The sequence below is a fragment of the Haliaeetus leucocephalus genome, unplaced genomic scaffold (genome assembly GCF_000737465.1).
Source record: "Haliaeetus leucocephalus isolate CR32 unplaced genomic scaffold, Haliaeetus_leucocephalus-4.0 Scaffold495, whole genome shotgun sequence".
NCBI classification, from domain to species: Eukaryota; Metazoa; Chordata; class Aves; order Accipitriformes; family Accipitridae; genus Haliaeetus; species Haliaeetus leucocephalus.
This window is the reverse complement of record NW_010972931.1, coordinates 3402547-3425654: the sequence shown is the minus strand read 5'-3', so window position 1 is coordinate 3425654 and position 23108 is coordinate 3402547. Positions and strand designations below refer to the sequence as shown.

Sequence of the window (23108 nt, the reverse complement as noted above, 5' to 3'; positions counted from 1 at the left end):
TTGTACTACAGCATTCATATTATGAATGGAACTGTTTATGGCAGGGACATTTGCTTTGGTACAATGCACTTTAAATGAAGGCAAGCTGGCCACACGTATGTAAGGCAAATGCGTATCAAGGCAGACTCATAACAGAAAGTCCGTGATGGCAATGACAGCAATTGCCGCACCGTATGTGTACAGATCATACTTCAAAATTCTTCTTTTGCAGCACGCAGCCACAAGAGATATTTTCCAAATCCTTTAGTAAGAAACTGCAGCTCCTGTACCTCCAAAAGCACACTGTGAATCATTGCTTCCTGAAGAGAAATTACCAATATTGTTTCTTCTATCATCAGTATTACGTAAAGCTGGAACTGAAAAACAAAAACAAGCATGTAAACTGTAACATACTCTGAAGAAATAAAGCTAAACCAGAGAAAACAAATCTAAAAATTTTCTGAAGTTGAGAGTTATTCATAATAGTGCAGATAATGACTTCTGTTACCAAGAATTCCACTTTCATACGTAAATCCAGAAAAAGGAGTCTAGGAAAAGGAACTCAGTAACATTACTTGAAATGCAATAAATTTTGGCAAAAACACAAGCAGGCTGATAGCATACACTCCAATAATGTCAAAGCTGTATTGATGATATTTGTGGAAATGCACAAACCCATCTAGCTTCTGAAGTTTTTCATAATCTAGCAGTTATGAATAATTTCTGTACCAAAAAATCTGCTTTCAAGTGCAGTGAGATAGTAATCAACAAATTGTTATCAGCAGTAAAGTTGTAACCTATCAGGAAAGGAAATGAGTAAGTTAATTCTGCTTTTAGAGGAGAAAAAAACGTAATTCAATTTAATTCAATGTTTATATATGAAGAAGGCAGGCATGTTATTTTGAAGACCACTTTTGAATATATTTCTGAAATTTTGCAATTTATTTGAGGTTTTCCTTTGGGAGTGGAGAAAGAAAAAAAGTGGGTGGGAGGGAAGAAAGTAAAATGCTTATCAGGTCATATTCTGCACTCAGTGTAATTTTACAGCCAATTTTATCAATCTCTCCTCTCAAAAATCTGTACTAGGAAGACACATCTAGTATTATGGGACAGCAGCAGTCAGACTGCTTCATAAAACTGACATATCCTACATTCAAAACCTGAGTGTTGCAATCAAATACTATTTCTGGAATTCCCTGGGTGAATTTCTCTCCCTCTCTAACTTCTCCCTCTCCCTCTGTTCGTGAACATTCACAGTTTCTTCATCTCTGACATCAAAGCACAGGAGTTCAAGCCGAAAACCTTGGTTCCTTCATGGAAAAAGAAAAAAAAAAAAGGAAGAAAGAATGCTCATAAAACATACAGCAATTACTCTAAAAGTAAATGCAAGCATGAGGGTATTTTACACACTTCTGTCTTCTTATCACATAACAGAACTAAAAATCTTTTCTAAAAGATTACTGAAATTTGCATTATAAAAGCAATATGTGAAGGATTTTTCTATTGCTGCCTCTGATGACTAGCATCAGCACTTACTTTTTGCGGTCCTTGTCTCTCTTCAAACTAACAACAGGGGTAGAGACAGATGCTTGTGACTGGAGTAATTCAGCATTAGCTTTCTTCTCAATAAACATAGCTATTTCATCTTCTAGAACTTTTTTCTTTTTCTCTAATTTCAGTTTCGCTTCTTGATGCGTTAGCATACGATGTTCAAATTTAGTCTGTACCTATTTAAAGAAAGCACAAAAAATAGTATTTCCAACTAGTAACACAAGGTGGTGATATCACAATACAAAACCCCTCTGCAATTAAACAGTAAAACCTACCTCGTGTTAAAAGTCATCAGAAATTGCAGTTCTTTCCTAAAACTGATAAGACTGAAAACCAGCAATCTAGAAAAATAATCATTCATATCAGATTGTTCTCACAGAAGCCAGGCTACTACACACAAAGTACAGGTGGAAACCATGGAAGGCACTAAGTGAGTATTAGATTTCCTACTAGATTTTACTATATCTTTATTATATCAAAAATAAGGACGCCTTCAGAGAGGAAACAATTACCAACAGAAGGATTAAATCAGGAACTACCAAGTAGAATCTACTTCCCTAAAACCAAGTGGGCAAGGAATCATACATACTTTAGTTACACAGGTATGTATTTTCATATATATTATTTTAATATGTATATTGATTACATTTACATATTAATATGTACACACACAGTAAGTCTGGTTGGGGGAGTTACTTGTGGGCTGCAAGAAGTTAACTGCTTTTCTGTAGTAACTGTTCTTTGATTGTTCTTTTGACATATTAATGGACTTTACTCTCCAGAAGCATTCTACCAGTTTAAACCTACTGTGACTTGTCCATGATAACCAAAGGGTTATCATTCTCTCCATCCTTCCTCAACTCCCATCTCCCCACACACAAACTCTCCTAGAATCCTGCTTCCATACCCATCTGTATTGCTGTAACTCCATCTGAGTGCAGCTGTACTGGTATAGAAATCAGAGAGATTTATTTCCATCTTTTGCAAAGAAGGAACTAAGAAATAACTAAGATTATAAATTTAACAGTATACCTGTTCTACACAGTAGAGCTGTCAGATTTTATAAATGTGTGTGTATGTGTGTATGTATACTATTTATTTATTTCATTGCAACAGTTAACCAGATGCACTGCAAAAACAAGAGCCAATAAAAAGATACCAATAAAAACATTCAGGGTAGAAACACTAAGGTCCTAAGTGACTGTACATCAGGAGTGGTAATGCTGCACATTGCACCTACAAGTTTCCTCTAAATGAAGGATGCGAAAGCAATCTTAAGTACAACAGAAACTCCTGGGGGTTTTTTAGTTTCCAGATACACACACACACTTCTTGGAGAACAAGCAGCAAGAGTATATCACAAATGTTCTTTAGGAGTGACTGCATGGTCACTTTCCCACGCCAGGAACTGGGAAAACTAATATCCATAATTCATTTGCAATATGCAGAGCTCACAAACAACCTGGTATAAATCATAGAAGGAAAACATCAAAGGGTACCACAGATACTGTGTAAGACCTAGCTGAACCTACTTTGAACATGGATGGCCAAGTATTCTTCCAATTGGATAGGCTTATAGTGAGAAGGATTGAACCTGACTTTTTTTCTCCACAGGTAGCACAGGGGACTTAACAGACTTAGAAAACAAAGTATTAAGCCGCCTTCTTATTTAAAACATGCATCTGAACACCTCGCAAAAACTGCTACATCTTTGCTGGGAGACTGAGGTACAGAAAAGAACATTAATAAATATACACAGGTTTCCAATTTCAATTAAACCACTGTTTGAATATAAATACACATGACCATGATAAAGCCTGGCAGAAAGTAGATGAGAAGATCCTGTTTTGCCAGTCCAGCTTGACAGGACTAAATCTTCAACAACATATTCAAGAAATGTTCCACATCTCCAAATATTCTTAAGGCAGCTGGGAATGGATGAGATTTTAAAACAAAACAAAAACAACAAAAACAACTCCCCCACACTTTCAAACCTCTCAATGTGAGGGTTGAGCTTATATTTATTAACTGCACCTGGAGATCATACAAACATACATGCCCCACTTTCTTGGTCTGAAAAACAACCCATGGGATTCTTTCCTGAAATCTTGGGTTTTACACAGCAACCGACGCATGAGAAGCACCTGCTGTGCTGCTATGGCATGCTGATGTTTCTCAGCATACTGCTGGAGAAGATGAAGAAACATGCAACCATTATATTCATCACTCTCTTACTTCACCATATCACACCCTACTCTATTGACTTGTCCCAGCTACCCACCAAAGCCTTTAGACCATAAGCTCCCTCCTTTCAAAAAAAGACTGCCATTTATAGAATCATAGAATCATTTAGGTTGGAAAGGACCTTTAAGATTGAGTCCACTGTTAACCTAACACTGCCAAGTCCACCACTAAACAATGTCCCTAAGCACCACGTCTACATATCTTTTAAATACCTCCAGGGATGGTGACTCCACCACTTCCCTGGGCAGCTTGTTCCAATGCCTGACAACCCTCTTGATGAAGAAATTTTTCCTAATATCCAACCTAAACCTCCCCTGGTGCAACTTGAGGCCATTTCCTCTTGTCCTATCGCTTGTTACTCAGCAGAAGAGACCAACCCCCACCTCACGACAAGCCCCTTTCAGGTAGTTGCAGAGAGTGATACAGTCTCCCCTCAGCCTCCTTTTCTCCAGGCTAAACAACCCCAGATCCCTCAGCTGTTCCTTGTCAGACTTGTGCTCTTGTTTGCTTGTGTCTAATCAATCTGCTAATCCAATCTGTGTAATCCATCTGCCTTTGATTTTAAGCATTACTGCCCTCAAAATATTAGGAAATTATAAAAATCAACTAGTTGTGATTTTGCTAACAATTTAACTGTTCCAAATCTCAGCAAACAAACTCAAGACAGACAGACAGGCATGCTTACCTGTTGCTCTGCTTCTTTCAATATTGCTTCTTTCTCCTTCACTCTCTGCACAAATTGTTGTCTCATCTCCTCCTCTTTTCTTTGCAGTTCAAGGTAGAACTCCTGCCTCTTTGCCTCATAGGCTTCCTGTAGACTGAAGTCCAAAAATGTAAGCAAGTCTCCAGCACGCTGCTTTATTCAATGTGGAAAACCAACAATCTGGAACATTATTTAAACAATTAATATTCATCTGAAATATTAATTTCTACAGCTCCCCACATAAAAATTTGTAAACAAACCTAAACAGAAGCAAGCATCATACCTTTCTAAATTTTTATTTAAGTAAACAACCCTGAGTAAAATTATTTATGCTAACAACTCCTGGGCAATTTACATTTCAAAGTAAATACAGCACTTTAGGAATCTCATGTTCTAAAAGACTTGAGTTATAACTTTCTGCCTCCAACATGCATAACCTTTTTGTTTAAGTTACTTTTATTAATAAGACACTGAATTTGCCAGAAAAATCACCCAAGATTTCTTCATTGTGAAACCTCAGTCTTAAAATAGGACATTACAAAACCAATGCATGTGGAGCATTAACACAACTAACAAACTGATTAATGCTATATAAAAGGAAGGAAAATAACAGGACCTTAAAAATATATAGGACTCTCTTCATGTAATGTCAAAATTTAAATAGGGCAGAGTTACATTAATATGGAATAAATACAATTTCCTAAGTAGTTCAACATTCAAAAGAAAGGGTTACTTTCCAACATGCACCAGCCAAAACCTCAAGACTGCTTGTTTTTTCCTGAATCCTCTCTCCCAGAAGCTAATATAGTGCATACATACCACACTTATATTTGAAATTATATAGAAAGTGTAAATTAGTTCAGACCATTGAGCAAGTATCTGGCAACAGAACAAAACAGCAAGTAATTAAAACATTTATTTACTTTTAAATCTATACCTCCCTTCCTTTCTTTTTTTTTTTAAAAAAGTTACTCTACTAGACATTTCAGTACACAGCAATTTTTTTCCTCCAAACAACAGGTGCTTGAAAATGAGAAACTTTTTTCATATCAAAGTATATCAAAGCAAATTAAAAGATGCTGGTAATTTATTCATATACTACTACAGGTTTGACATTTTCAGGGTCTGCTATCGCCACAGTGCTGGCACAAAAAGTTCTGCTTTTCAGGGAAAAAGAAATGGAGCTTGTACACAGATGTATCTCATAGACCAAAGGGCACACCACCTTTGAAAAGCGTACCTGCTTAATGACACAAGTTCTTCCAACAAAACATTTACCACAAACTTCTCTCAGTCACAAAATTCCAGAGAGGCAGAATTGGTGGATCAGAGCTGTGCTAATGGTTCTTACAAAAACAAAAGGATCTGTCCAGATCTTGTAGGACATAGGGCTTATGAACAGATCAACACATGGATAATGTTCTAGCTCTTTATTCTGGGGCTATTCTCTTACACCATTCATCTCTTCTAATGCTTCCTGAGTGCTGACTAGTCAGCCCCACTCAGCTATCATGAGTTACTGTCCTTTGCCACGTATCTCATGCCTTCCACTCTGATGTAAAATAAATATATACGTACATCAAATATTTAAATTCGCTTTATATTTTTAATACACATACACACTTTTGTACCAGTTTTTAAGTCTCATCTTTTACTGTTTCTATTAAAACAGTTTATAAATGGAAAGACTTACAAAAAAAGACATCTAAAAACTTAATTATTTAGAGCAACAGTAAGCTTAAACAGCTCCCTTCTAGATTTAAATTTGCGATGACTGGGCAGTTTCCCAATCCTAAATTTTCCTATTTGTATTAAAAATACAATCTAGAGAGAGAGAAGAATTGTCTTGAAATTGCACATGCAGACTTAATGTTTGTAAGAACTCAAGGTCAGAGCATTTTTCCTATTCTATCTTATTTGAGCAATACATTGCAACAAAACAAACTCGGACAAACACCTTTTTGGGTTTGTGGGGGATTTTTATCAATTGTGAAGTAACTTAGGTCATGCTGAAATTGTATCTACTGCATGTAACAATGGCATGGTTTTCACACAGGTGTATTAATTCACACTATCTTTCAGTTTAGACAGCATATGTAATAACAATAAAGCTACAGCACAGGTTTCTCAAGTGCTAGCAATCTCACTATACACACTTTTGCGCCCTGTGTCAGTTCTGCTAGCTAACATGCTGCCTTTGGGTGCAATAAAGCCGCTAGAGCAAGTCCTAGACTAAGCTAACATGCTGCAATCACACCTTCATTTCATTATGTGGACATCTTTAGACTCAGTCTAAGCTGGTTTATCAGGTAAAGGCAATTTTGTCTTGAAATTAGTAAAAGATTAACTTTGAAGACACTGGATTTACTAAGTAATCAATACATGTGTAAGGAAGAGGACAAATAAAAGTGTATTTTTAAATCCCCCCTCCCCCTGGACTTAATTGTTCTGGAAATCACAAAGACAAAATTAAAACAAACTTTCTCTTCTGTTTGGCATATCAGCAACATAATGATCCAAAAAGTCTTTGGTTTTAGGAGGTTTGGGGAGGAGGGGAAAATAGTTCACCAGGTATTCAGCCAACCCTTTCAACATTACTGCATCCATTGCTCACTGTAAAACGTTTTTCAGTTTACCTGATGACTGGTTTTACTGCTTCTCATATAGTACATTATGAAAATCAAATTTGCAGGTTGCCTCATTCTTCTGGGTTGGACCTCTAGAATTTTATACCCTGTACAAAACCCACTTTCAAAATTAAGATGTTAAAGATAATTATTTAAATAATGTCTTCTTATTGAGGATTTGGAGGAAAGGAAGGGATTGTGAAGTCTACACCTTACTAATCCATTACATACCTCATAACAGCACTATCACCTACCTTTCTACAGAAGCATAGCTGTGACATACAGTTTTTCTATCTGCGTAAGACTTAGAACATGGAAGCCTAAATATAAAGATGCAAATCAAACATGTTATGTTCATAAATAAAGACTGACTGAAGTGAATTCAGCTCTCAGTGGAACACAACGTTTGTGTGCTTTGAACAACACAGATATTTACACAATATTTTAGTTTGTTCATTTAATGTAAAGAAGCTTTCAAATTTGAAAACTACACTTGTAACTTTTTGCATAACATTCAACTATCAATTACAGTATATCAGAAAAACTAAAAAATTTAGAAGTTAACTACTGGCAGGTATTTTTAGCATGGTCCCTTGACTCAGTGAACTACCTAAGCTGATATTAAGCAACACTAAGGATGTGGTATATCTAAATAATTGCCATTTTCCCAGTGGAGGCATGAAAAACAGGTATTCTGGATGCAGTTCAGTCTTACCATAAGGAGGTTAAAATACTTAGCTCAAATGCAAAGGTCTGCAGTTGGTCAGATGAACTCCATTTCCAAGTGACTTCTTAAGGAAGAAGTCAATAGCCTTTCAGATATTAGGTTTCCTTTCTTAGAAGAGATAACTAGAGTCATATCAACCTTCCTCTATGTATAAACTTACTCACATTACTGAATCCTTCCTGTTTTTCTGTCATCATCCTCAAAATAGACTGAAAAATAAACATGTTTTTGTTCAAGAACTGCAAGGTCTGAATATCTCAGTTTCAGGGAGGAATAAAGCATGGCATATACAATTGCCCACATGTTGAGAAGCTGAAATGTTTATGTTACAATTATCTTTAACTGCAATTACGATGAAGAATAAATTGTAACTATTAGCACAGTAAAACAACTAAACAAGAGAATTATTAACATCAGAGAATCCAAATATGTAAGCATACAGCTTGAATAACAATCTTCAGCTTTTTTCAACAGACCCTCGCCTATTAGTATTCTTCTTTCAAAACAAGAATGTCTCCTTAAGCAACAACATAGCTTAGATTGGAAAATTGCCCTAGAAAACATCCAACTTCAAAATAGAAATAATCCTCTCCTCCCTTGCAAACATCTAAGCTTACTAGGTGTGTATACATGTAGAAGTTTGTTTGGCTGGAAGCACTCTTCATGTCTAGATTTCTGTTTCCAACTATCCCCAATTTTTCTATTTAGGACATCTCAGCAATTATGCCTTGCTGAGATTGACCTGAAACTAGGAATTCATGCTCCTAATGGACATAATCGGACCATCAAAAAAGTAGGACTAGACCATCCACACAAAAAAGGTCTATCTTTACTTTTCAACAACAATGCAAATCCCAATTTTAAGTATTAAAAAATGATAATAAAAGCACTTCCTGGATTTGCTATCCATTGACTTCATTACATAAATTTTGCCATAACAGGCTTTCCAAGCCCATTCCTGATTGGCTGCCTTTCATGGCTTGGAAACCAAATTATACCTATATGACTATGTTTAGCCTTAGATGGTATTCCATTTATTCCCTGAAGCACCGTATGGTGGATTATTCATTTTTAAAGTGCTTTACTACATGTTATTTTAATCTGCTTTGGTACATACATGACTAATTCTCATGACCTTTTGGAATGATACCCCATTACAAGACTGAACTCTTCTTTTCATAAAAAAGTTCTGTATGCTGTTTTTGCAAGGTATATGAATGAGATTAAGTAAATTCCCAATTACCCATTAATTTAAGTTATGCTAATTATTGTTATGCAATTTAAATAAGTAATGGTTTGATAAAATGCCAGTATAAAACAGGTGTCCTGAAAGCAGCAGATTTAATAGCCCAAATTCCTATGGATGATTTTATGTTCTATCCTCTCAGTGATTGTAATACCCAAAGCCCTGCCTACCATCCTTACACCTTTTTAACTATACAATTCATATCCCTCCATACTTCCTAAATATTCTTTACTTATGGTGACTACTCACATAGATCTTTCACGTGCAGCAGCCTTAGCTACTTCCAAATCACCTATGACCTTCTCATCCTACCGCAGTACTGCCAAGCTCCCAAGAGCTTCAAAAGACAGTACTTCATTCAGAGGTAATGATTTACTGACAACAAATATACATTGGCTGGCCAACAACTGGCAGGAGCAGAGGCCTTCTGCTTTTGCTGCAGTGAGAACACTAACGGGGTAATCCCCCTGGAAGCATCCAACCCTCTACTGACGTTTGAAAATGGAGAGTTGGTTCTTATGTTATTAGGGAGAGACTAACAGACTGATCACGCAAACTTAATTTTCCCTGGAAATCTAGTGAATGAAAAAGTTAATTCTTAGAATGCAATTGCAAATAAGCAAATTTAAAAGTTATTATCATGCAAATTCACAAAAAATATAGGATTAGGGAATAGGTATTTTTAAAAGTGTACACAAGACAGTCGTTTCAGACTACTACTATCTTTATTTCCCCTCCTCACACCTAGTAATAAAGCTGCAAATATATTTTTCCACTGTGTGCTGAAACCACCTCTTTCCTGTCTCCCATAAAAAAATAAAGTTTGCCAACCTGTTTTTTCCACACGTAAGAGTAAAAGCCTTTACAGATGTCTGCCCACAACCTGTCTCACAAGGTAGCTGAAAATCCAAGAATTATTGGTTTTGCTTTGCAGTGGCGTACAATTTTGGATGAATAAACTACTGTTGTACTTTTAAATCCAAAAGCGTGGTACAGGAACTTCACAGGCAGCTTTTTCACAACACGCCAAAAGGCAGGCCATGTTAGCTACTCAAGCGTCAATGTTCAAATGCTACAAATCCCAGTGCAGTAAAAGCAGCTAATTATTCCAGTCTAGCAGAAATTTTCTAAATTTACATAAAACAACCCAATTCAGATTACCAAATTTAGTATGTGGACAGCTACATCACAAACCTGCCACTTTATACCATTAGTAAAATACAAACTGTTTAGGGGTTTCACAAAGACAATACTTGTGTTTGTGGAATAAAACAGTTCTGTGGATGATAATTTTTATAATTTAACTCTTATCTTGAGATGGCTGTACATTGTGAAATTCAAGTTCAGAAAAGCTAAAGGTACTAGAGTCAATATTGCCTTGTACGAATCTCTAAAAAAAGCTTTCCCTAGACAAAGATAACAAGATATCAGCTGTTAGTGTATGTTCTTAAACTTAAACCTAAACCCAATGAAAATCCTATGGTCAGTTTTAATTGGTTTTAAACCTCATTCACCTTTGATTCTCTATTTATGAAAAGAATTTATTCCTTTCTTGCTAAGTCAAGAGAAAGGTCAAGAGACCACTGTGATTCACGGTCAGCTCAAGATCATCTAAATGAACTAACCTTTAAATGTGCCTTGACATTAAGACTTCAGAAAGTGCCCATATCCAACATCTTCCTTGGCCACATTAATCTTATATAATTATTGTTCTTTGAACAATATGTAAATTAGACCTAGTCAAAGTGAAAGAAATGCTGCTCCATCAACACTCTACGAGTTACTGTAACTGCAGCTGCCTTAGAACGTCTGTACAAACTACAGGTGAAAGCAAAGAATTTAAGCCACTAAAAACAACTATTTGGAGGGAAGCCATTTAAAAGTCATTTATTTTTCCCAGAACAGAATGGGTAAAGACAGTCTGATGACTAAGTAAAGCAAGAAGTAAACAAACCAGCTGGTTCAAAGCACTTGAAACTGTTTTTAATGCAAAGTCGTATTTTGTTTTCATGTCTGGTTTAAGTCAGTATTTCCCACCATGACTATGCAATAATAGCACTTTGCTGAACTGTGAAGGCTTGAACAACCCCTGAAGAATCAGTTCTACCCCATCAGGATTCTAACCACTTACAAAATACAGTCCCATGCATTGGAAATAAAAGATTAAACAAACTGGATATAGAAATTGTAAATACCTCCTGCAGAAAGCAGCTGTACTACATGAAAGAACAAGTGTCTCCAACCCTCTGCTTAGCTTTCCTTTGGAGTCCTCTAGTAACTTCCTACAGTCTAGCAAGAGATTTCTTGACCTGAAAAGGCTAGACGTTTGTTATTATGGCAGATAATGTGGGAAGCCAACAGTGTAACCAATGATTTTGTAAAAGTTTTTGCTTCAGTTCCTTCTGAACTTTGAGTCCAGCCAAACCGTTGTTCAGAATCAGACATTATTAAGACAGAAAGCAAAACAGCATGCTAATATGTGATGAAAATAATTTAAAAGGCATAAAGTACCTGAAGAAAACTGACATTCTCCATGACAAAAATTAAAATGGTTTATTCTAAAAGATTTCAGAACTACAGCTAGCTTGTATGCCTTTAAAAGCAGTGCTCATATAATCCCATATACTTCTCCATGAAGGTAACTGAATGAACAGCTACATACTTATTCTGATCTAAAAAAAAAAAAAAAAAAAAATCTCCCTCTTAGAAAACCTATTCTATGTATGAGCCCTGCTCTGTATTGGGTTGATACAGTCAAATGTGAAGTGAGTGGATGCTGAAAGCAAATGCTGCACAGGAAGTCCTTTACCTGACTGGTTTGTTCTCAGGGCCGATGTCTCTGAAGCCCATCTCTTCCAGTCTGCAGCGTCTGTATGACTCATAATGTCGTGCATGAGTCTGCTCTCTTAAGTCTTCCATATTTGTGCAAATAAGCATCTTGCGAAGCTTTACAAAGTCACAGTGGTTCTCATTTTCCACTAAGCAGTTAAAAGAGGAAGATTTTATTATTATGCACAAGTAACAAAATTGTCAAAATATATTTAAACAGCATTGAAATTTATTTATTTTGTTTACTAATCATACTTCCAGGAAAAGGTATCTCATTGTTTATTATACCTCTTATACTTCCTTATAATTTCTAATATGCACATTGAAGCACTAACTGGAAATACTAGTGAACATGTTCCAACACATCCTGATTTCCTGTTCAAGTTGAACAATGATAAATTTCTCTCTTTTTTTCCCCTCTTCTTTACTGACAATCATTAAACTTTAAAATTTGGTAGTGCTAGAAGCACTGCCACCATACTAACCTACCCAAGTATTACATACACTATCTCATAGCTTGATTCCAGGGATGCATCAGTGCTGATGAAACTACCAGTTAGTGCACACCTCAAGTATTAATTGCTAAACTCCTTAAACTGTTGATCCAAAATACAATCAATATGGCATCAGTGGATAATACCAGCCCCTTTTAGTATTGGTGAATTTTCTACTTCAAGAACAACAACAAAAAACTTGTAAAAATACCTTTGAGAATTCATTTACCTTGTACAGTGCCCCAAGGGTACTGACGAGCTCTCACCATTTTGTTTCCAATTTTCACCTCTTCTGTACTTCCTACTACGGCAAATGGCAAATGGCCCTGTAAGAGTCACACCAATACAGTCTTATCTCTCAGCATTCTTATGTCAGAACTGAAAAGCAAACACTTCAGAAATAAATTAGGGGGAAAAACCACCACTTCAGGAAAAGCCAACAGGCAGTTTCAAACCAAAAACCACTTTGAAGAGATCAGTAGCGAGTCAAACTCCTGATACAAAAGTCAAGCTACAATAACAACCAGGAGGAGCAGTTGATAGACCAGATGGGTGTGCTGCCAATTCAGAAGAACCTCAACAGGCTGGAGAAATGGGCCAATAGGAATCTCACAAAGTTCAAACGAGAGCAATGCCAAGTCCTGCACGTCAGGAGGAATAACCCCATGCTCCAGCACATGCTGCGGGCCGACTGTCTGGAAAGGCACTTTGCAGAAAAAGACGTGGGGTTCCTGGTGGACAACAGGTTGGACCTGATTCAGCAAGTTTGCTCCAGCAGTAAAGGCAGCCAACTACATCCTGAGCTGCATTAGGAAGAGTATCAGCAGTAAATAAAAAGCCGCTCTAGAACACATCCCTCTGATTTGCATTCGGCCACAGTTCATATCCCCAGTAACAGCCATGAGATGATCACAGGTTTGAACCCAAGGTATGGTTACTGCTGCGGGCTCAGCCAAATGGCCAGAAATACAGGCTGGCTACTGACTGTCTGCGTGCTGACCCACAACAACTGAACAAATAAAAAAAAACAACCGTGAACTGGAAAACAAATCACTAGCAGAGCATGAAAGGGGTAAGTAACAGACCACCACCTTTCCCCACACCAGAAGGACCTGCTACTGAATGACAGCCCGCACATCCTCACTCCCTGGCACAAGTGACAGAAGTTGGGACTGCAGAGCCATGCACTCCGGCATACCGGCTCCTCCTGCCTACTTTCAAACCCCAGTACATGCAAACATACGTTCATGTGCATCTACAAACATATGAACAAGAACAGCAACTACAGACAGAGTGCTCAAAGCAAAGACGTCTTGCTTCACAAGCTTAGTTGAAGCTGGCAGACACTCCTGGGAGGATCTGAAAGGACAATAGTAAAAAAGCCAAAATTATATCTGACCTTTTAATCCCCAGAGAAAATTTGTCCTAATTTCAGATGAAAATACTAAATGAAAGGAAAAAGCAGATGGAAAACTTGCTATCATCAAGACCAGAGAAAACTGGAGAAACGAGGCACTGGAGTATCTTCCCTAACAGATGTAAGGTAGTATTTGCTGAGGAAAAGAGCAAAGCCAATCTGTCCATCTACTTTAATAATTATATATTAATTATCCAGAAATTAGAAAAAGTATTTCTGAGTGAGAATCTCTTTTCTGTTGCTGAGCCAGAAAATAAAAAGCCTCCTAAAACAAGTGGTATCAACAGCAGAGGGACAGGAAGATTTGCAAGTAGGGAAAGAAACCCCAAAACATACGAGCTTTTTAAGGAAAGAGAAAAATAAACAAACTTGTTACATACAAACCTATAAACCTCAAGATAATGGTGAAAGAACAGGCATGAATCGGCATTAGAGAGTGATGCTTTAGTACTGAAATATCAATGTTTTTGTCATTTACTTACATTCATGATGGTATTAATTTCAGAAACGGTTTCGTCATCAGTTGGAAACTGGTATATCTGGACGCCATTACTAACTAATTCACTCATGATTTTGTTCTTGAACTTCTGTAGTTCAGTTTTAGAAATGCTGTCTGCTTTGCCTATAATTGGTATAATGTTCACCTATTAATGATACAAATTATATGAAATGTGTAAGACTTCAATTTTGAGGTGACAACTTATATAAATTAAATTGTTTGGTGATAAGCTCTTTCAAACTTCCCCCACAGTCTAAACTCTTCCATTAATTGATATCAAAGCTTCACAAAACATGAAAAATACATTCACTGGCATCATTTAACAAAAAACTAACAGATTATTTCATACACTCCCTCAAAATTAATTGATTCTGAAAAAAAGAACAAGAAAGGAGGATTCATACAGTGAAGTACTCAAAGGAACAACAATGCCTACCTATTAATTAAATGACATTAAGTATTTATATCTCTGCTAAAAAAAATAGATTGTTTTAGTTTATAGCACCGGGGGACATGGTTCAGGTGTTAAATGAAAGCTGACCGTTTGAATACACAAAGAAAAGGAAGCTGCCTACCAAACCCAGCCTACCCCTGAGCCTTTTCCTTGGGTTCCTTTCAGCTACAACTTCTTGTTCACCTCACCACTGCAGCAATCAGTTTCTCAAGTATCTGCTGCAAGCAGAGGAATGACTAAGACTGAAGAATCTTGCCTACAAGCCTTTACACGAATTGGTCAGAACTCAAAATTCAGTTCTACAAAGGTAAATTCCCCTATTTCCTAAAACAGTTATGACAGTAACTTTGTGTCTTTAAGAAAAAATTGGCATCTACTACTTTCCAATCACCACTGCCAAAACACGCATTTTTCAGAACTATGTACAAAGAATTAATGTCAATGTCCAAATATTTTAGCAGAACAATGCAAACAATTCTTCCAGATTTCAGAAGACTTGAGAGTTTTACAGAGTTCTTTGATCACAGATGCAAAGAGGAAAAAAAAAAAAAAAAAGAAAAAGCCTTGCACACATTCTTTTTATTCTTCTGAAAATTCTGTCTGAATGGAAATGCCTAATATGGAATCTCAAGAACAGATTCAAAATGGATGTTTTTGAAATAAGTCTTTTCTCTCTCTTAGGCAAAATGTCCAAATGAAAAAAGCATACCAACTCCAAAGCATGATTTCTAAGATTACCTGATGATTGTCCTTAACTGCATAGCATACGCAACCTAAGCACATATGGGGCAAGAGATCTAAAATCAAATAAATCAAATAAAATGCTAGAATAATTTTTTTTTTAAAACTGAGTTAATTTAGGATTGTATAAACAACCTATTACAGCTAGGAGTAATTTGCAGCTTCTATCAAATTAGCTGAGGGACATCAATTAGGTTTTCTATCATATAGCTTTAAAAATGGATGGAACAGAGTCCTCAGTATTGAATTAACCTTTACTCTGTCTTTTCAACATGAAAGTTTTTCAAACCCTCATTAATTAGGAGAGAATTTCTTAGATAATGAATAGCAGATAAAGACTACTGAGGAGACCAGTAAAAAAGAAAAACAGAATTGCCTGAAACTGTGATTACAGCTATCAACATTGATATTAAATTACAACCATTGTATTAAAATTTAAAAGCAATACAACTCTGGCTTTAGCTGAGCAACAAAAAGAAAAAGTTATCTTTGCTTAATCTGTTAAACAAAATTAGTATCTGCTTGCAGCATCTAAGGCTTACTTGAAAACTAGTATCTCAGTACTTTCATCCAAGAAAACCATTAATTGAAAGCACACATTTGTACTAACAAGGCACTTAAATTGTATTGATTTGGACCACATATAGATGTGCCCCAAGTCCCACTGCTCCCTCCTGTGCCTACTACTCACTCAGGAACCGACTCCCAGCCTCTTCCCCAGCTACAACTCTGGACAACTACAACACTGAATTTTGCAACAAAACTGAATTTTTCTACAAAGCGATAGGCCATTAATACAGAATCACTTTAACCCCACGTAAAAAGTCTACACTTGCAATAAAACCAACAGTCCTGCCCTTCACCTTGCCTGCAGCTGCTCATTGCCAGGTAGAACTAAAATCTGTGCAGCTGTCCAAGGAGACAGATTACTTTTCAGCTTGATCAGTTCCCTAACCAAGCAAAAATCTTCAGGTTTCAGTTTAAATTAGTTCCCTCACCCAGGGAACCGGCTGCCCAAAACACTTAAGCATGCACAATGGGAAGAAGCAGCTGAGACTACCTCATTCAATAGCAATGCAGAATGACCATATAAAGTCACCAGGATAAACTTTATCCATGTACATTACTCCTCTGTTTGCTAGCACCAAATTCAGCCCTCTAATCATCCTTCTGCCTGAAATGCAGTGTCACTTCCCCTCCCCCCCAATTAGAAAACATTCTATTACTCTAAATTAAGATTTTCATGTAACGCCTTACATGAATGTCAAAACATCTGCTGCCCCTTTATGCTATAGAGAAGAAAAAAAATACATACACTTGAAATTATTATTGGCTGACATCTTGCAGGCTGATTTAAGTGTATCTCTATGAATCAATACAAAAATTTCCAAAGGTTCTTTCTGAAGAAAAAAAAACAAAACAAACTCAAAGCCCACAAGATACTGTCATGTCATTTCCTGACTTAACAGTAATCTGTATATAATTCTGCAAGAACGACTTAAAAATGCAGATCTATTAGTTGGATAATCACCAGTTCCCAGCAAGACAGCATACAGAAGAAGATTCCCTTAATCTGTGAATGAAACCTGGCTAGCTGTTGTGATTCAGTCCTAAGCAAAACTACAGGACTTTCCAATGTCTAAAAGCTAGAGGCTAAATTCTTAGCTAGTCATCAAATTTATAAGCAGCAGAGAAAAATTAATTGCCCACATATACATCTGGGTTTTTTCTCCCATGATTATAAAGTATAGGATGACCCTATCCTATTCCAAGGATTTCACTCTTTACCTCTGAGCTGTGTAATCTGGTCTTGTTTTATACCAAGCAGACCGTAACAAAAGCGTAACAGCATACACCGTGGTGGATTTAGGAAGAAACTGAAAACAACTTTTGACATAGATTTATATGCTCAATGTATGCATGTTGCTGCACCACCTTCTCTTTACAGAATCCTGTACTCAGTGAACGCTCCCAGGGACTTCCACATCTTGGGAAATCCCAAGTTCTGAATTGTCTAGGAGAATGCAGTACTAAGAGCATCACAAACATGCTCCACAAGGAGATGGAAACCAAACTACAGTTAAAGTATGTACTTTTTTTAGTGTATACATATATTTCTGTAGTAAGATCAGGAAGTAGAATCCATTGCAAAGGGATAAAAAAAACAAAGTTACATGCTGTTCATGTTCTCTCTGAGCCAAAGCAGAAGCAAAAATATTTAGAGTAGGTGGCGAGAAGCTAAAATCCCCCAAACCAGAATTACTTTAGTTTTATCCTGATGGAAGAATACTTTCTTAGGATGCTGGGACATTTCCTTTTCGTTTGGAAGAAACACTGTTCTAAAGGGAGTTCAGTAAAGAGAGGGCACAACCTAGATACCAAGTATTTTTGTGGTTTAACACAACTTCCAACTTCAAAACTCAGAGTAGAACAATATGCTCCATGAAACTGTCCCATTTTCTAGTATCAAGGTTCGTTAGCTATCAGTGCTTATTAGACTAGTTTCACAAACGTTTTAATCTGACATAAACCAACACCATAGCAGAAAGAAGTCACCCTGCTCTCCCCTACCTTTTTCCCACAACACCCCCCCCACTTACTCTGTGCTGTTGACAAAGTTCAAAATGCAAAATACATCCATAAACAAAATTACAAAAATACCAAATCATCGATCACAAATATGGAAGAGACAGCCGATTTGATCCTTGTTATCTTGAAGAAACATCTCATGAACAAGAAAATGCAGAAAGAAAATTCAGCAGGAGAGGCTCTAGTAAAGCACAAAGGAAAGGGCTGGAGGAACAGCAAATGCATTTAAGTTTTCAAGTTTCTCCAAATTTCAACAAATTAAACCCAGATGATGTAAGGTTTCTTAAAATGTGTTAAACATTTAGCTTCATCCAGTTCTCACAACCCCATCACAGGAAGAAAGTTAAGACTTCAGAAAGCACAAGTGATCACACTAGAAACTGCTATTTTAAAGCTTTCAAAACAAATCAAGGTGTGAAATATAAAACACTAATGCAGCCTATCTTAGAAAAAGCCATACTGGCAGGGTGTTCTGATCATGGCACTTGCCTCTTCAGTTATCTCTAATAAAGATCTTCACAGTGCTGCAAAGCTTTTTATATGCCAACTTTCCAGCAGTCCCAAAACTTGACAGTGAACTAGAAATAAGCTTAATTAGAAATATTACAGGACTCATGGAAGGTACCCTATCCAATCACAATAAGATGTTAACAGTTTGTTAAAAGTAAAGTTGGTGTGGTTCTATTTATTTTTTTTTAAACCTCGTTGTGCTTCTTTTTTCAACGTTCTTGCCAGCTGTGTGTGTGTGTCTTTGATTTGTAAATAAACAGATGATGGACTGCAAGCTACTTGCAGAACCAATTTATTCCCAACTTAAGGTATACCAGTACCAAAAACATCCCAAAACCAAACACATGGATATAGAACTGAAAGGTGGTAGAGGATCTAAAAGCTGCAAGATGCTTCAGAAAATACGACAAATTCTTGAAACTCTTGTTTCAAAGTCTTACCTTGCTGTCTAGGCTTTTCATGGTTAACAAATCTAGGGTTTTTAGGGAATGGCCTGTAGGTGAAATGAAATAGAGGCAGACATGGATGCGAGTATCATGGTAGCTAAATAAAGAACGTTTAATTTTCAGTTCTTCCTGGAGATAGGCTTCAAATTGTGCATCTATATAATCCACTATTGGCTGATAGCTGTAAGAAATAAAATTTAACAACCAGAGATTAGCTACTCCTAAACAGAGCCAGACTAAGAAAGGAATTCCTCTTGTATTGTTTTGTGGATTTTTGCTTTACATGTCAAAAGGCTGCTCAAGTATTTACCCAGTACAACAGAAAATTAAAGGTACAGAGTAACTTAATCTCTGAAGGCTACTCAAAAAAGAATTGTGCACCTAATACAGACAAAACATTTCCTAGCTACTATTAGTGAAAAAAGCTACATAGTTACGATTATAACTGATCTTCCCAAGTGATGTTTTATAAACTTTTGCAATCAAGCTGTGCAACTGCAGAACTCTTAGATACAAGGAAGATACAAGAAACTCTTAGATACAATACAAGAAAAGAAAGAACATGCAATTACCAGTACAAAGAAATAGGACCTCCTTTATCTTCTGAAGATGAAGTACTGTACATGAGAGAGCTCTTAAACAATAGACAAAAATTGAAAAGGAGGAATGTAAGAGAAGAATGTAAATCTGATTTGCAATAAGTACAGTTTAAGTATACTTTATCCTACTTAAAACCAGACTATAATCTGCTTTCTAAAAGATAGTGTTGCTAGGTGTACAAGCAGCATGTCCTTACATTTCTGCCGCTACACAAATTTTATAAACCAGATCAAATGCTATCAAAATTCAGAAGTAGTTGTTACACACAAAATTAAAAGAAGGACTAAAAGGCAACTCCCCTATACCACACATCAAACCCTCTAATATCTATACTAATATCCACTTGCATCTCATTCATCCAAGACACTAGCAGTAGCTATTTTCCAGTCACCTCATAAATCATAGCTCTCTTGTTAATCTTAATGTGATTCTCTAACCTTCAGTCATAATTACCACCATTTCGGCACTCACATAGCACAAAGGACTGCTAAAATTCTTTACAATTAAGGTGAAGGAAACAAAATCTGCTGACACATAGTTCAATATTTTAAAATCTTCAATTCATAAAAGCAGAGACTCAAAAAAAGTTCTGAGAGACACCACTAGTGTGGTACCTTTACATCTTCTGATTAAGCTGTCCAACATAAAAAACAGAGGCCTTCAGCAATCCACGTGATGTTCCTTCCTGTTTAAGGTCTTTGACATGTTCCAATCAAATTGTTAAAAAACCTATAGATCTTCATAATCTACAGTACCTTATAACCTGTCTGGTTGTTTAAAAAGCCCCCTGTTGACCTTCTCCCTGCTTTCCTCCACCTCAAAAGAAACTCTAGTCACTATTACACATTTTATTTACATACATTTATAAAAGATTATATCATAAAGAAAGGGGCAGAGTTCATCCAATTTCTCAAATCATTTCCTAGACAAGAAGAAAAACCTATTTACTTTGGTACACAGAGAAAACAGTTAACCAAATATTTGGAACATAGGTAAGACAAATATTTACTACAGAGCCCAAAGAAAAATCAACTTGCAATTGAAGGCCAAAACTGCTGCATATGGTAGCAACAAGAAGGCACTTACCTATCTTCTTTGTTTATCTGGTCACCAAATCCCACTGTATTTACAATGGTCAGCTTCAAAAGAACATTACTTTCCTGGAGTTCGTAAGTCTGGGCTCTAAGTTGTACACTTGGCAGAAAATGCGTTGACACAGGGTCATCAAAATTGGTGTTAAACAAACTGTTTATCAGGGTTGATTTCCCACTTCCAGTTTCTCCTACAGTTAAACAGAAAGGTTGGGGAAGACATTTTGCACATCAAATAAATACCTGCTAAGCATAGAAAGTGTTATCACAGCAACTCAACAAATTTACATAAAAACTTGTCAACTGATTTCTCCAAGCAAAATGGTTGCCTGCATTTCTTTTTCATAATGAGCACTAAATATCTTTTAGTTAATTTTTTCATCCTTACAGACAAGAGAGAGTTACCTGCTAATGAGTAATAAGCAGAACAGTCTCTTGACACTTTGTTTTCTTTAAAGGCATGAACTAATTTCCTACAGATTTAAAAAGCTAAGTAACTAGCTGTGGAACCACGGGGTTCGACACAAGGTTTTTATGAATAAGGGTAAAATAGAGGAAACATTTTATAAGTATAAAAATACTTCAGTAACACCAGCTTGGAATTTTAGGATTTTTTGATCTGAAGCTATTTGTTACAGTACAGAATGTAGCCCAGTTTACTCAAAAGAATCCAAGAAGCTGCCCATAAATCAATAAATGCATGGCATCCATTTTCAACATTTTTGGTCTTCATATTATTTATGAAAATGCTAAATATAAAAACAATGGATACAAATAAGCAAAGCTGGGGAAAGGGGTGGAATTATAGTTCATGCTTAACATTAAAATAAGAGCTTAACATTGCAACGGGATTTAAATTTCAGTCACTTCTTAAGGACAGGTATACTACTAAAGCCTTAAACCATGCAGATACTACTTACCAATGCAAAGAATGTTGAAGCAGAAGCCCTGCTTGATGGATTTTTTAACCAGTTGATCAGGTAAACTACCAAAACCAACATGCCCGGACAAGGATAAAGTTCGATAGCCATCATTTTGCTACAGAAAAATCATTTTAAAGTATGTTAGTGAACTAAGTTGCAAAGCAATTAGCAATGGCAACAAAGGAACTCTACCAGTAAGCTAGAACACATTCATTATGACTTACGTGGAACCAACAAAAGCAGAAGTCTGAAAAAAAGATCTGTGAAATCAACCGTATTCCATGATTTGAGAAAACATACAGATTTACTTCACAGGACAATATGCAGACTCAAAGTCCATGTTTTGCAAAAAAAAAAAAAAAAAGAAACACGAAAAAAATAAAGCAGACAAGTCCAACTGAAAATGTAAACTGAAAACTGTTGACAGAAAACAGATCACGGTTGGCTTGCTCTTAGAAATAAAGAAAAAAATATTTAAAACCAATTTAAGCTGCAGAATTCAAAATAGAGACCATAATCACAGGAGGGTGTATGTTATAATCAGAACTCATTCTGAGTACCTAGAATTGAAATTGTTATTTATGTAAAATAATACATTATCTACACACCAGAACTCTAAGAGATAATATTATATTGTTAGAAATGTCTAGAGGTGCAATGCTTTCTCTTATGTTTCCAATCCACATGGAACTGGAAACCATTAATGGTTCCTGGGAACGTATATATAGCCAACAGTAGGAAATTTTTTATTTAACACTTACAAGCCCATAAAAGCACCACCTTTTATAACAGGTATGCATAGCAAGTTTCAGAATTCTTGTAGTTAAAAGGATATGGACATTCCTCACAGAAAATACTCATCCTCTTCTTGTTTCGCACAGGACTTCTTGTGTGGGACTACAGACTGCACCAACTCTCATTTTAGACTATTATAATCAGATAACTCCATTTTGGACTAATATAATGAGGAAATATGTGTAAGCAAAGTGAACAATTTAAAGAGAAAATATTACATCTTAAGGCTATAAAAAAAATAAATGTTCATTCAAAGCATGTCTGAAAAAAGAAATTTCTCGAGGTATTCTACCATATGGAAATTACTATCAAAAAGGGCTGAGAAACACTGAAAACTGTCAGTATCCTGTCCATTTAAAGACAAGCGTAACTGAGACAGAGCAGCAGCACGTCTAACAACTATAGTTACACAGTCTGATATTCAAACCACCTCTATCACCACCAATATAAGACAGCTCCTCCATAACAAACTGTTAAGCCTCCACACCAAAAGCCAGCACAAGAGGCTCAGCGTAACTGTAGAAGGGAAGCCTTTCACCTTCATGTCACCAGCCTAAATCCAAACCGTGCTGGGCTACCTTCAAAATCCCTGCATAGCCATTTGTTACTCTCCAAGAAAAAATCCTAGCAGAAAGAACTTTAT

General features: G+C 36.3%; 1 protein-coding gene across 1 annotated transcript; it reads right to left on the bottom strand.

Moving 5' to 3' along the window:
• Positions 1-1511: 1511 nt before the first annotated feature.
• SEPT10 (septin 10) lies at positions 1512-23009 on the bottom strand. Its single transcript, XM_010575801.1, has 9 exons — positions 23004-23009; positions 21668-21785; positions 20743-20938; positions 19051-19237; positions 14300-14461; positions 12630-12726; positions 11887-12055; positions 4460-4592; positions 1512-1706 (listed from the first exon to the last, which is right to left on the bottom strand). The coding sequence occupies exons 1-9, from the start codon at positions 23007-23009 to the stop codon at positions 1512-1514; spliced, it is 1263 nt and encodes a 420-aa protein (XP_010574103.1).
• Positions 23010-23108: the final 99 nt, after the last annotated feature.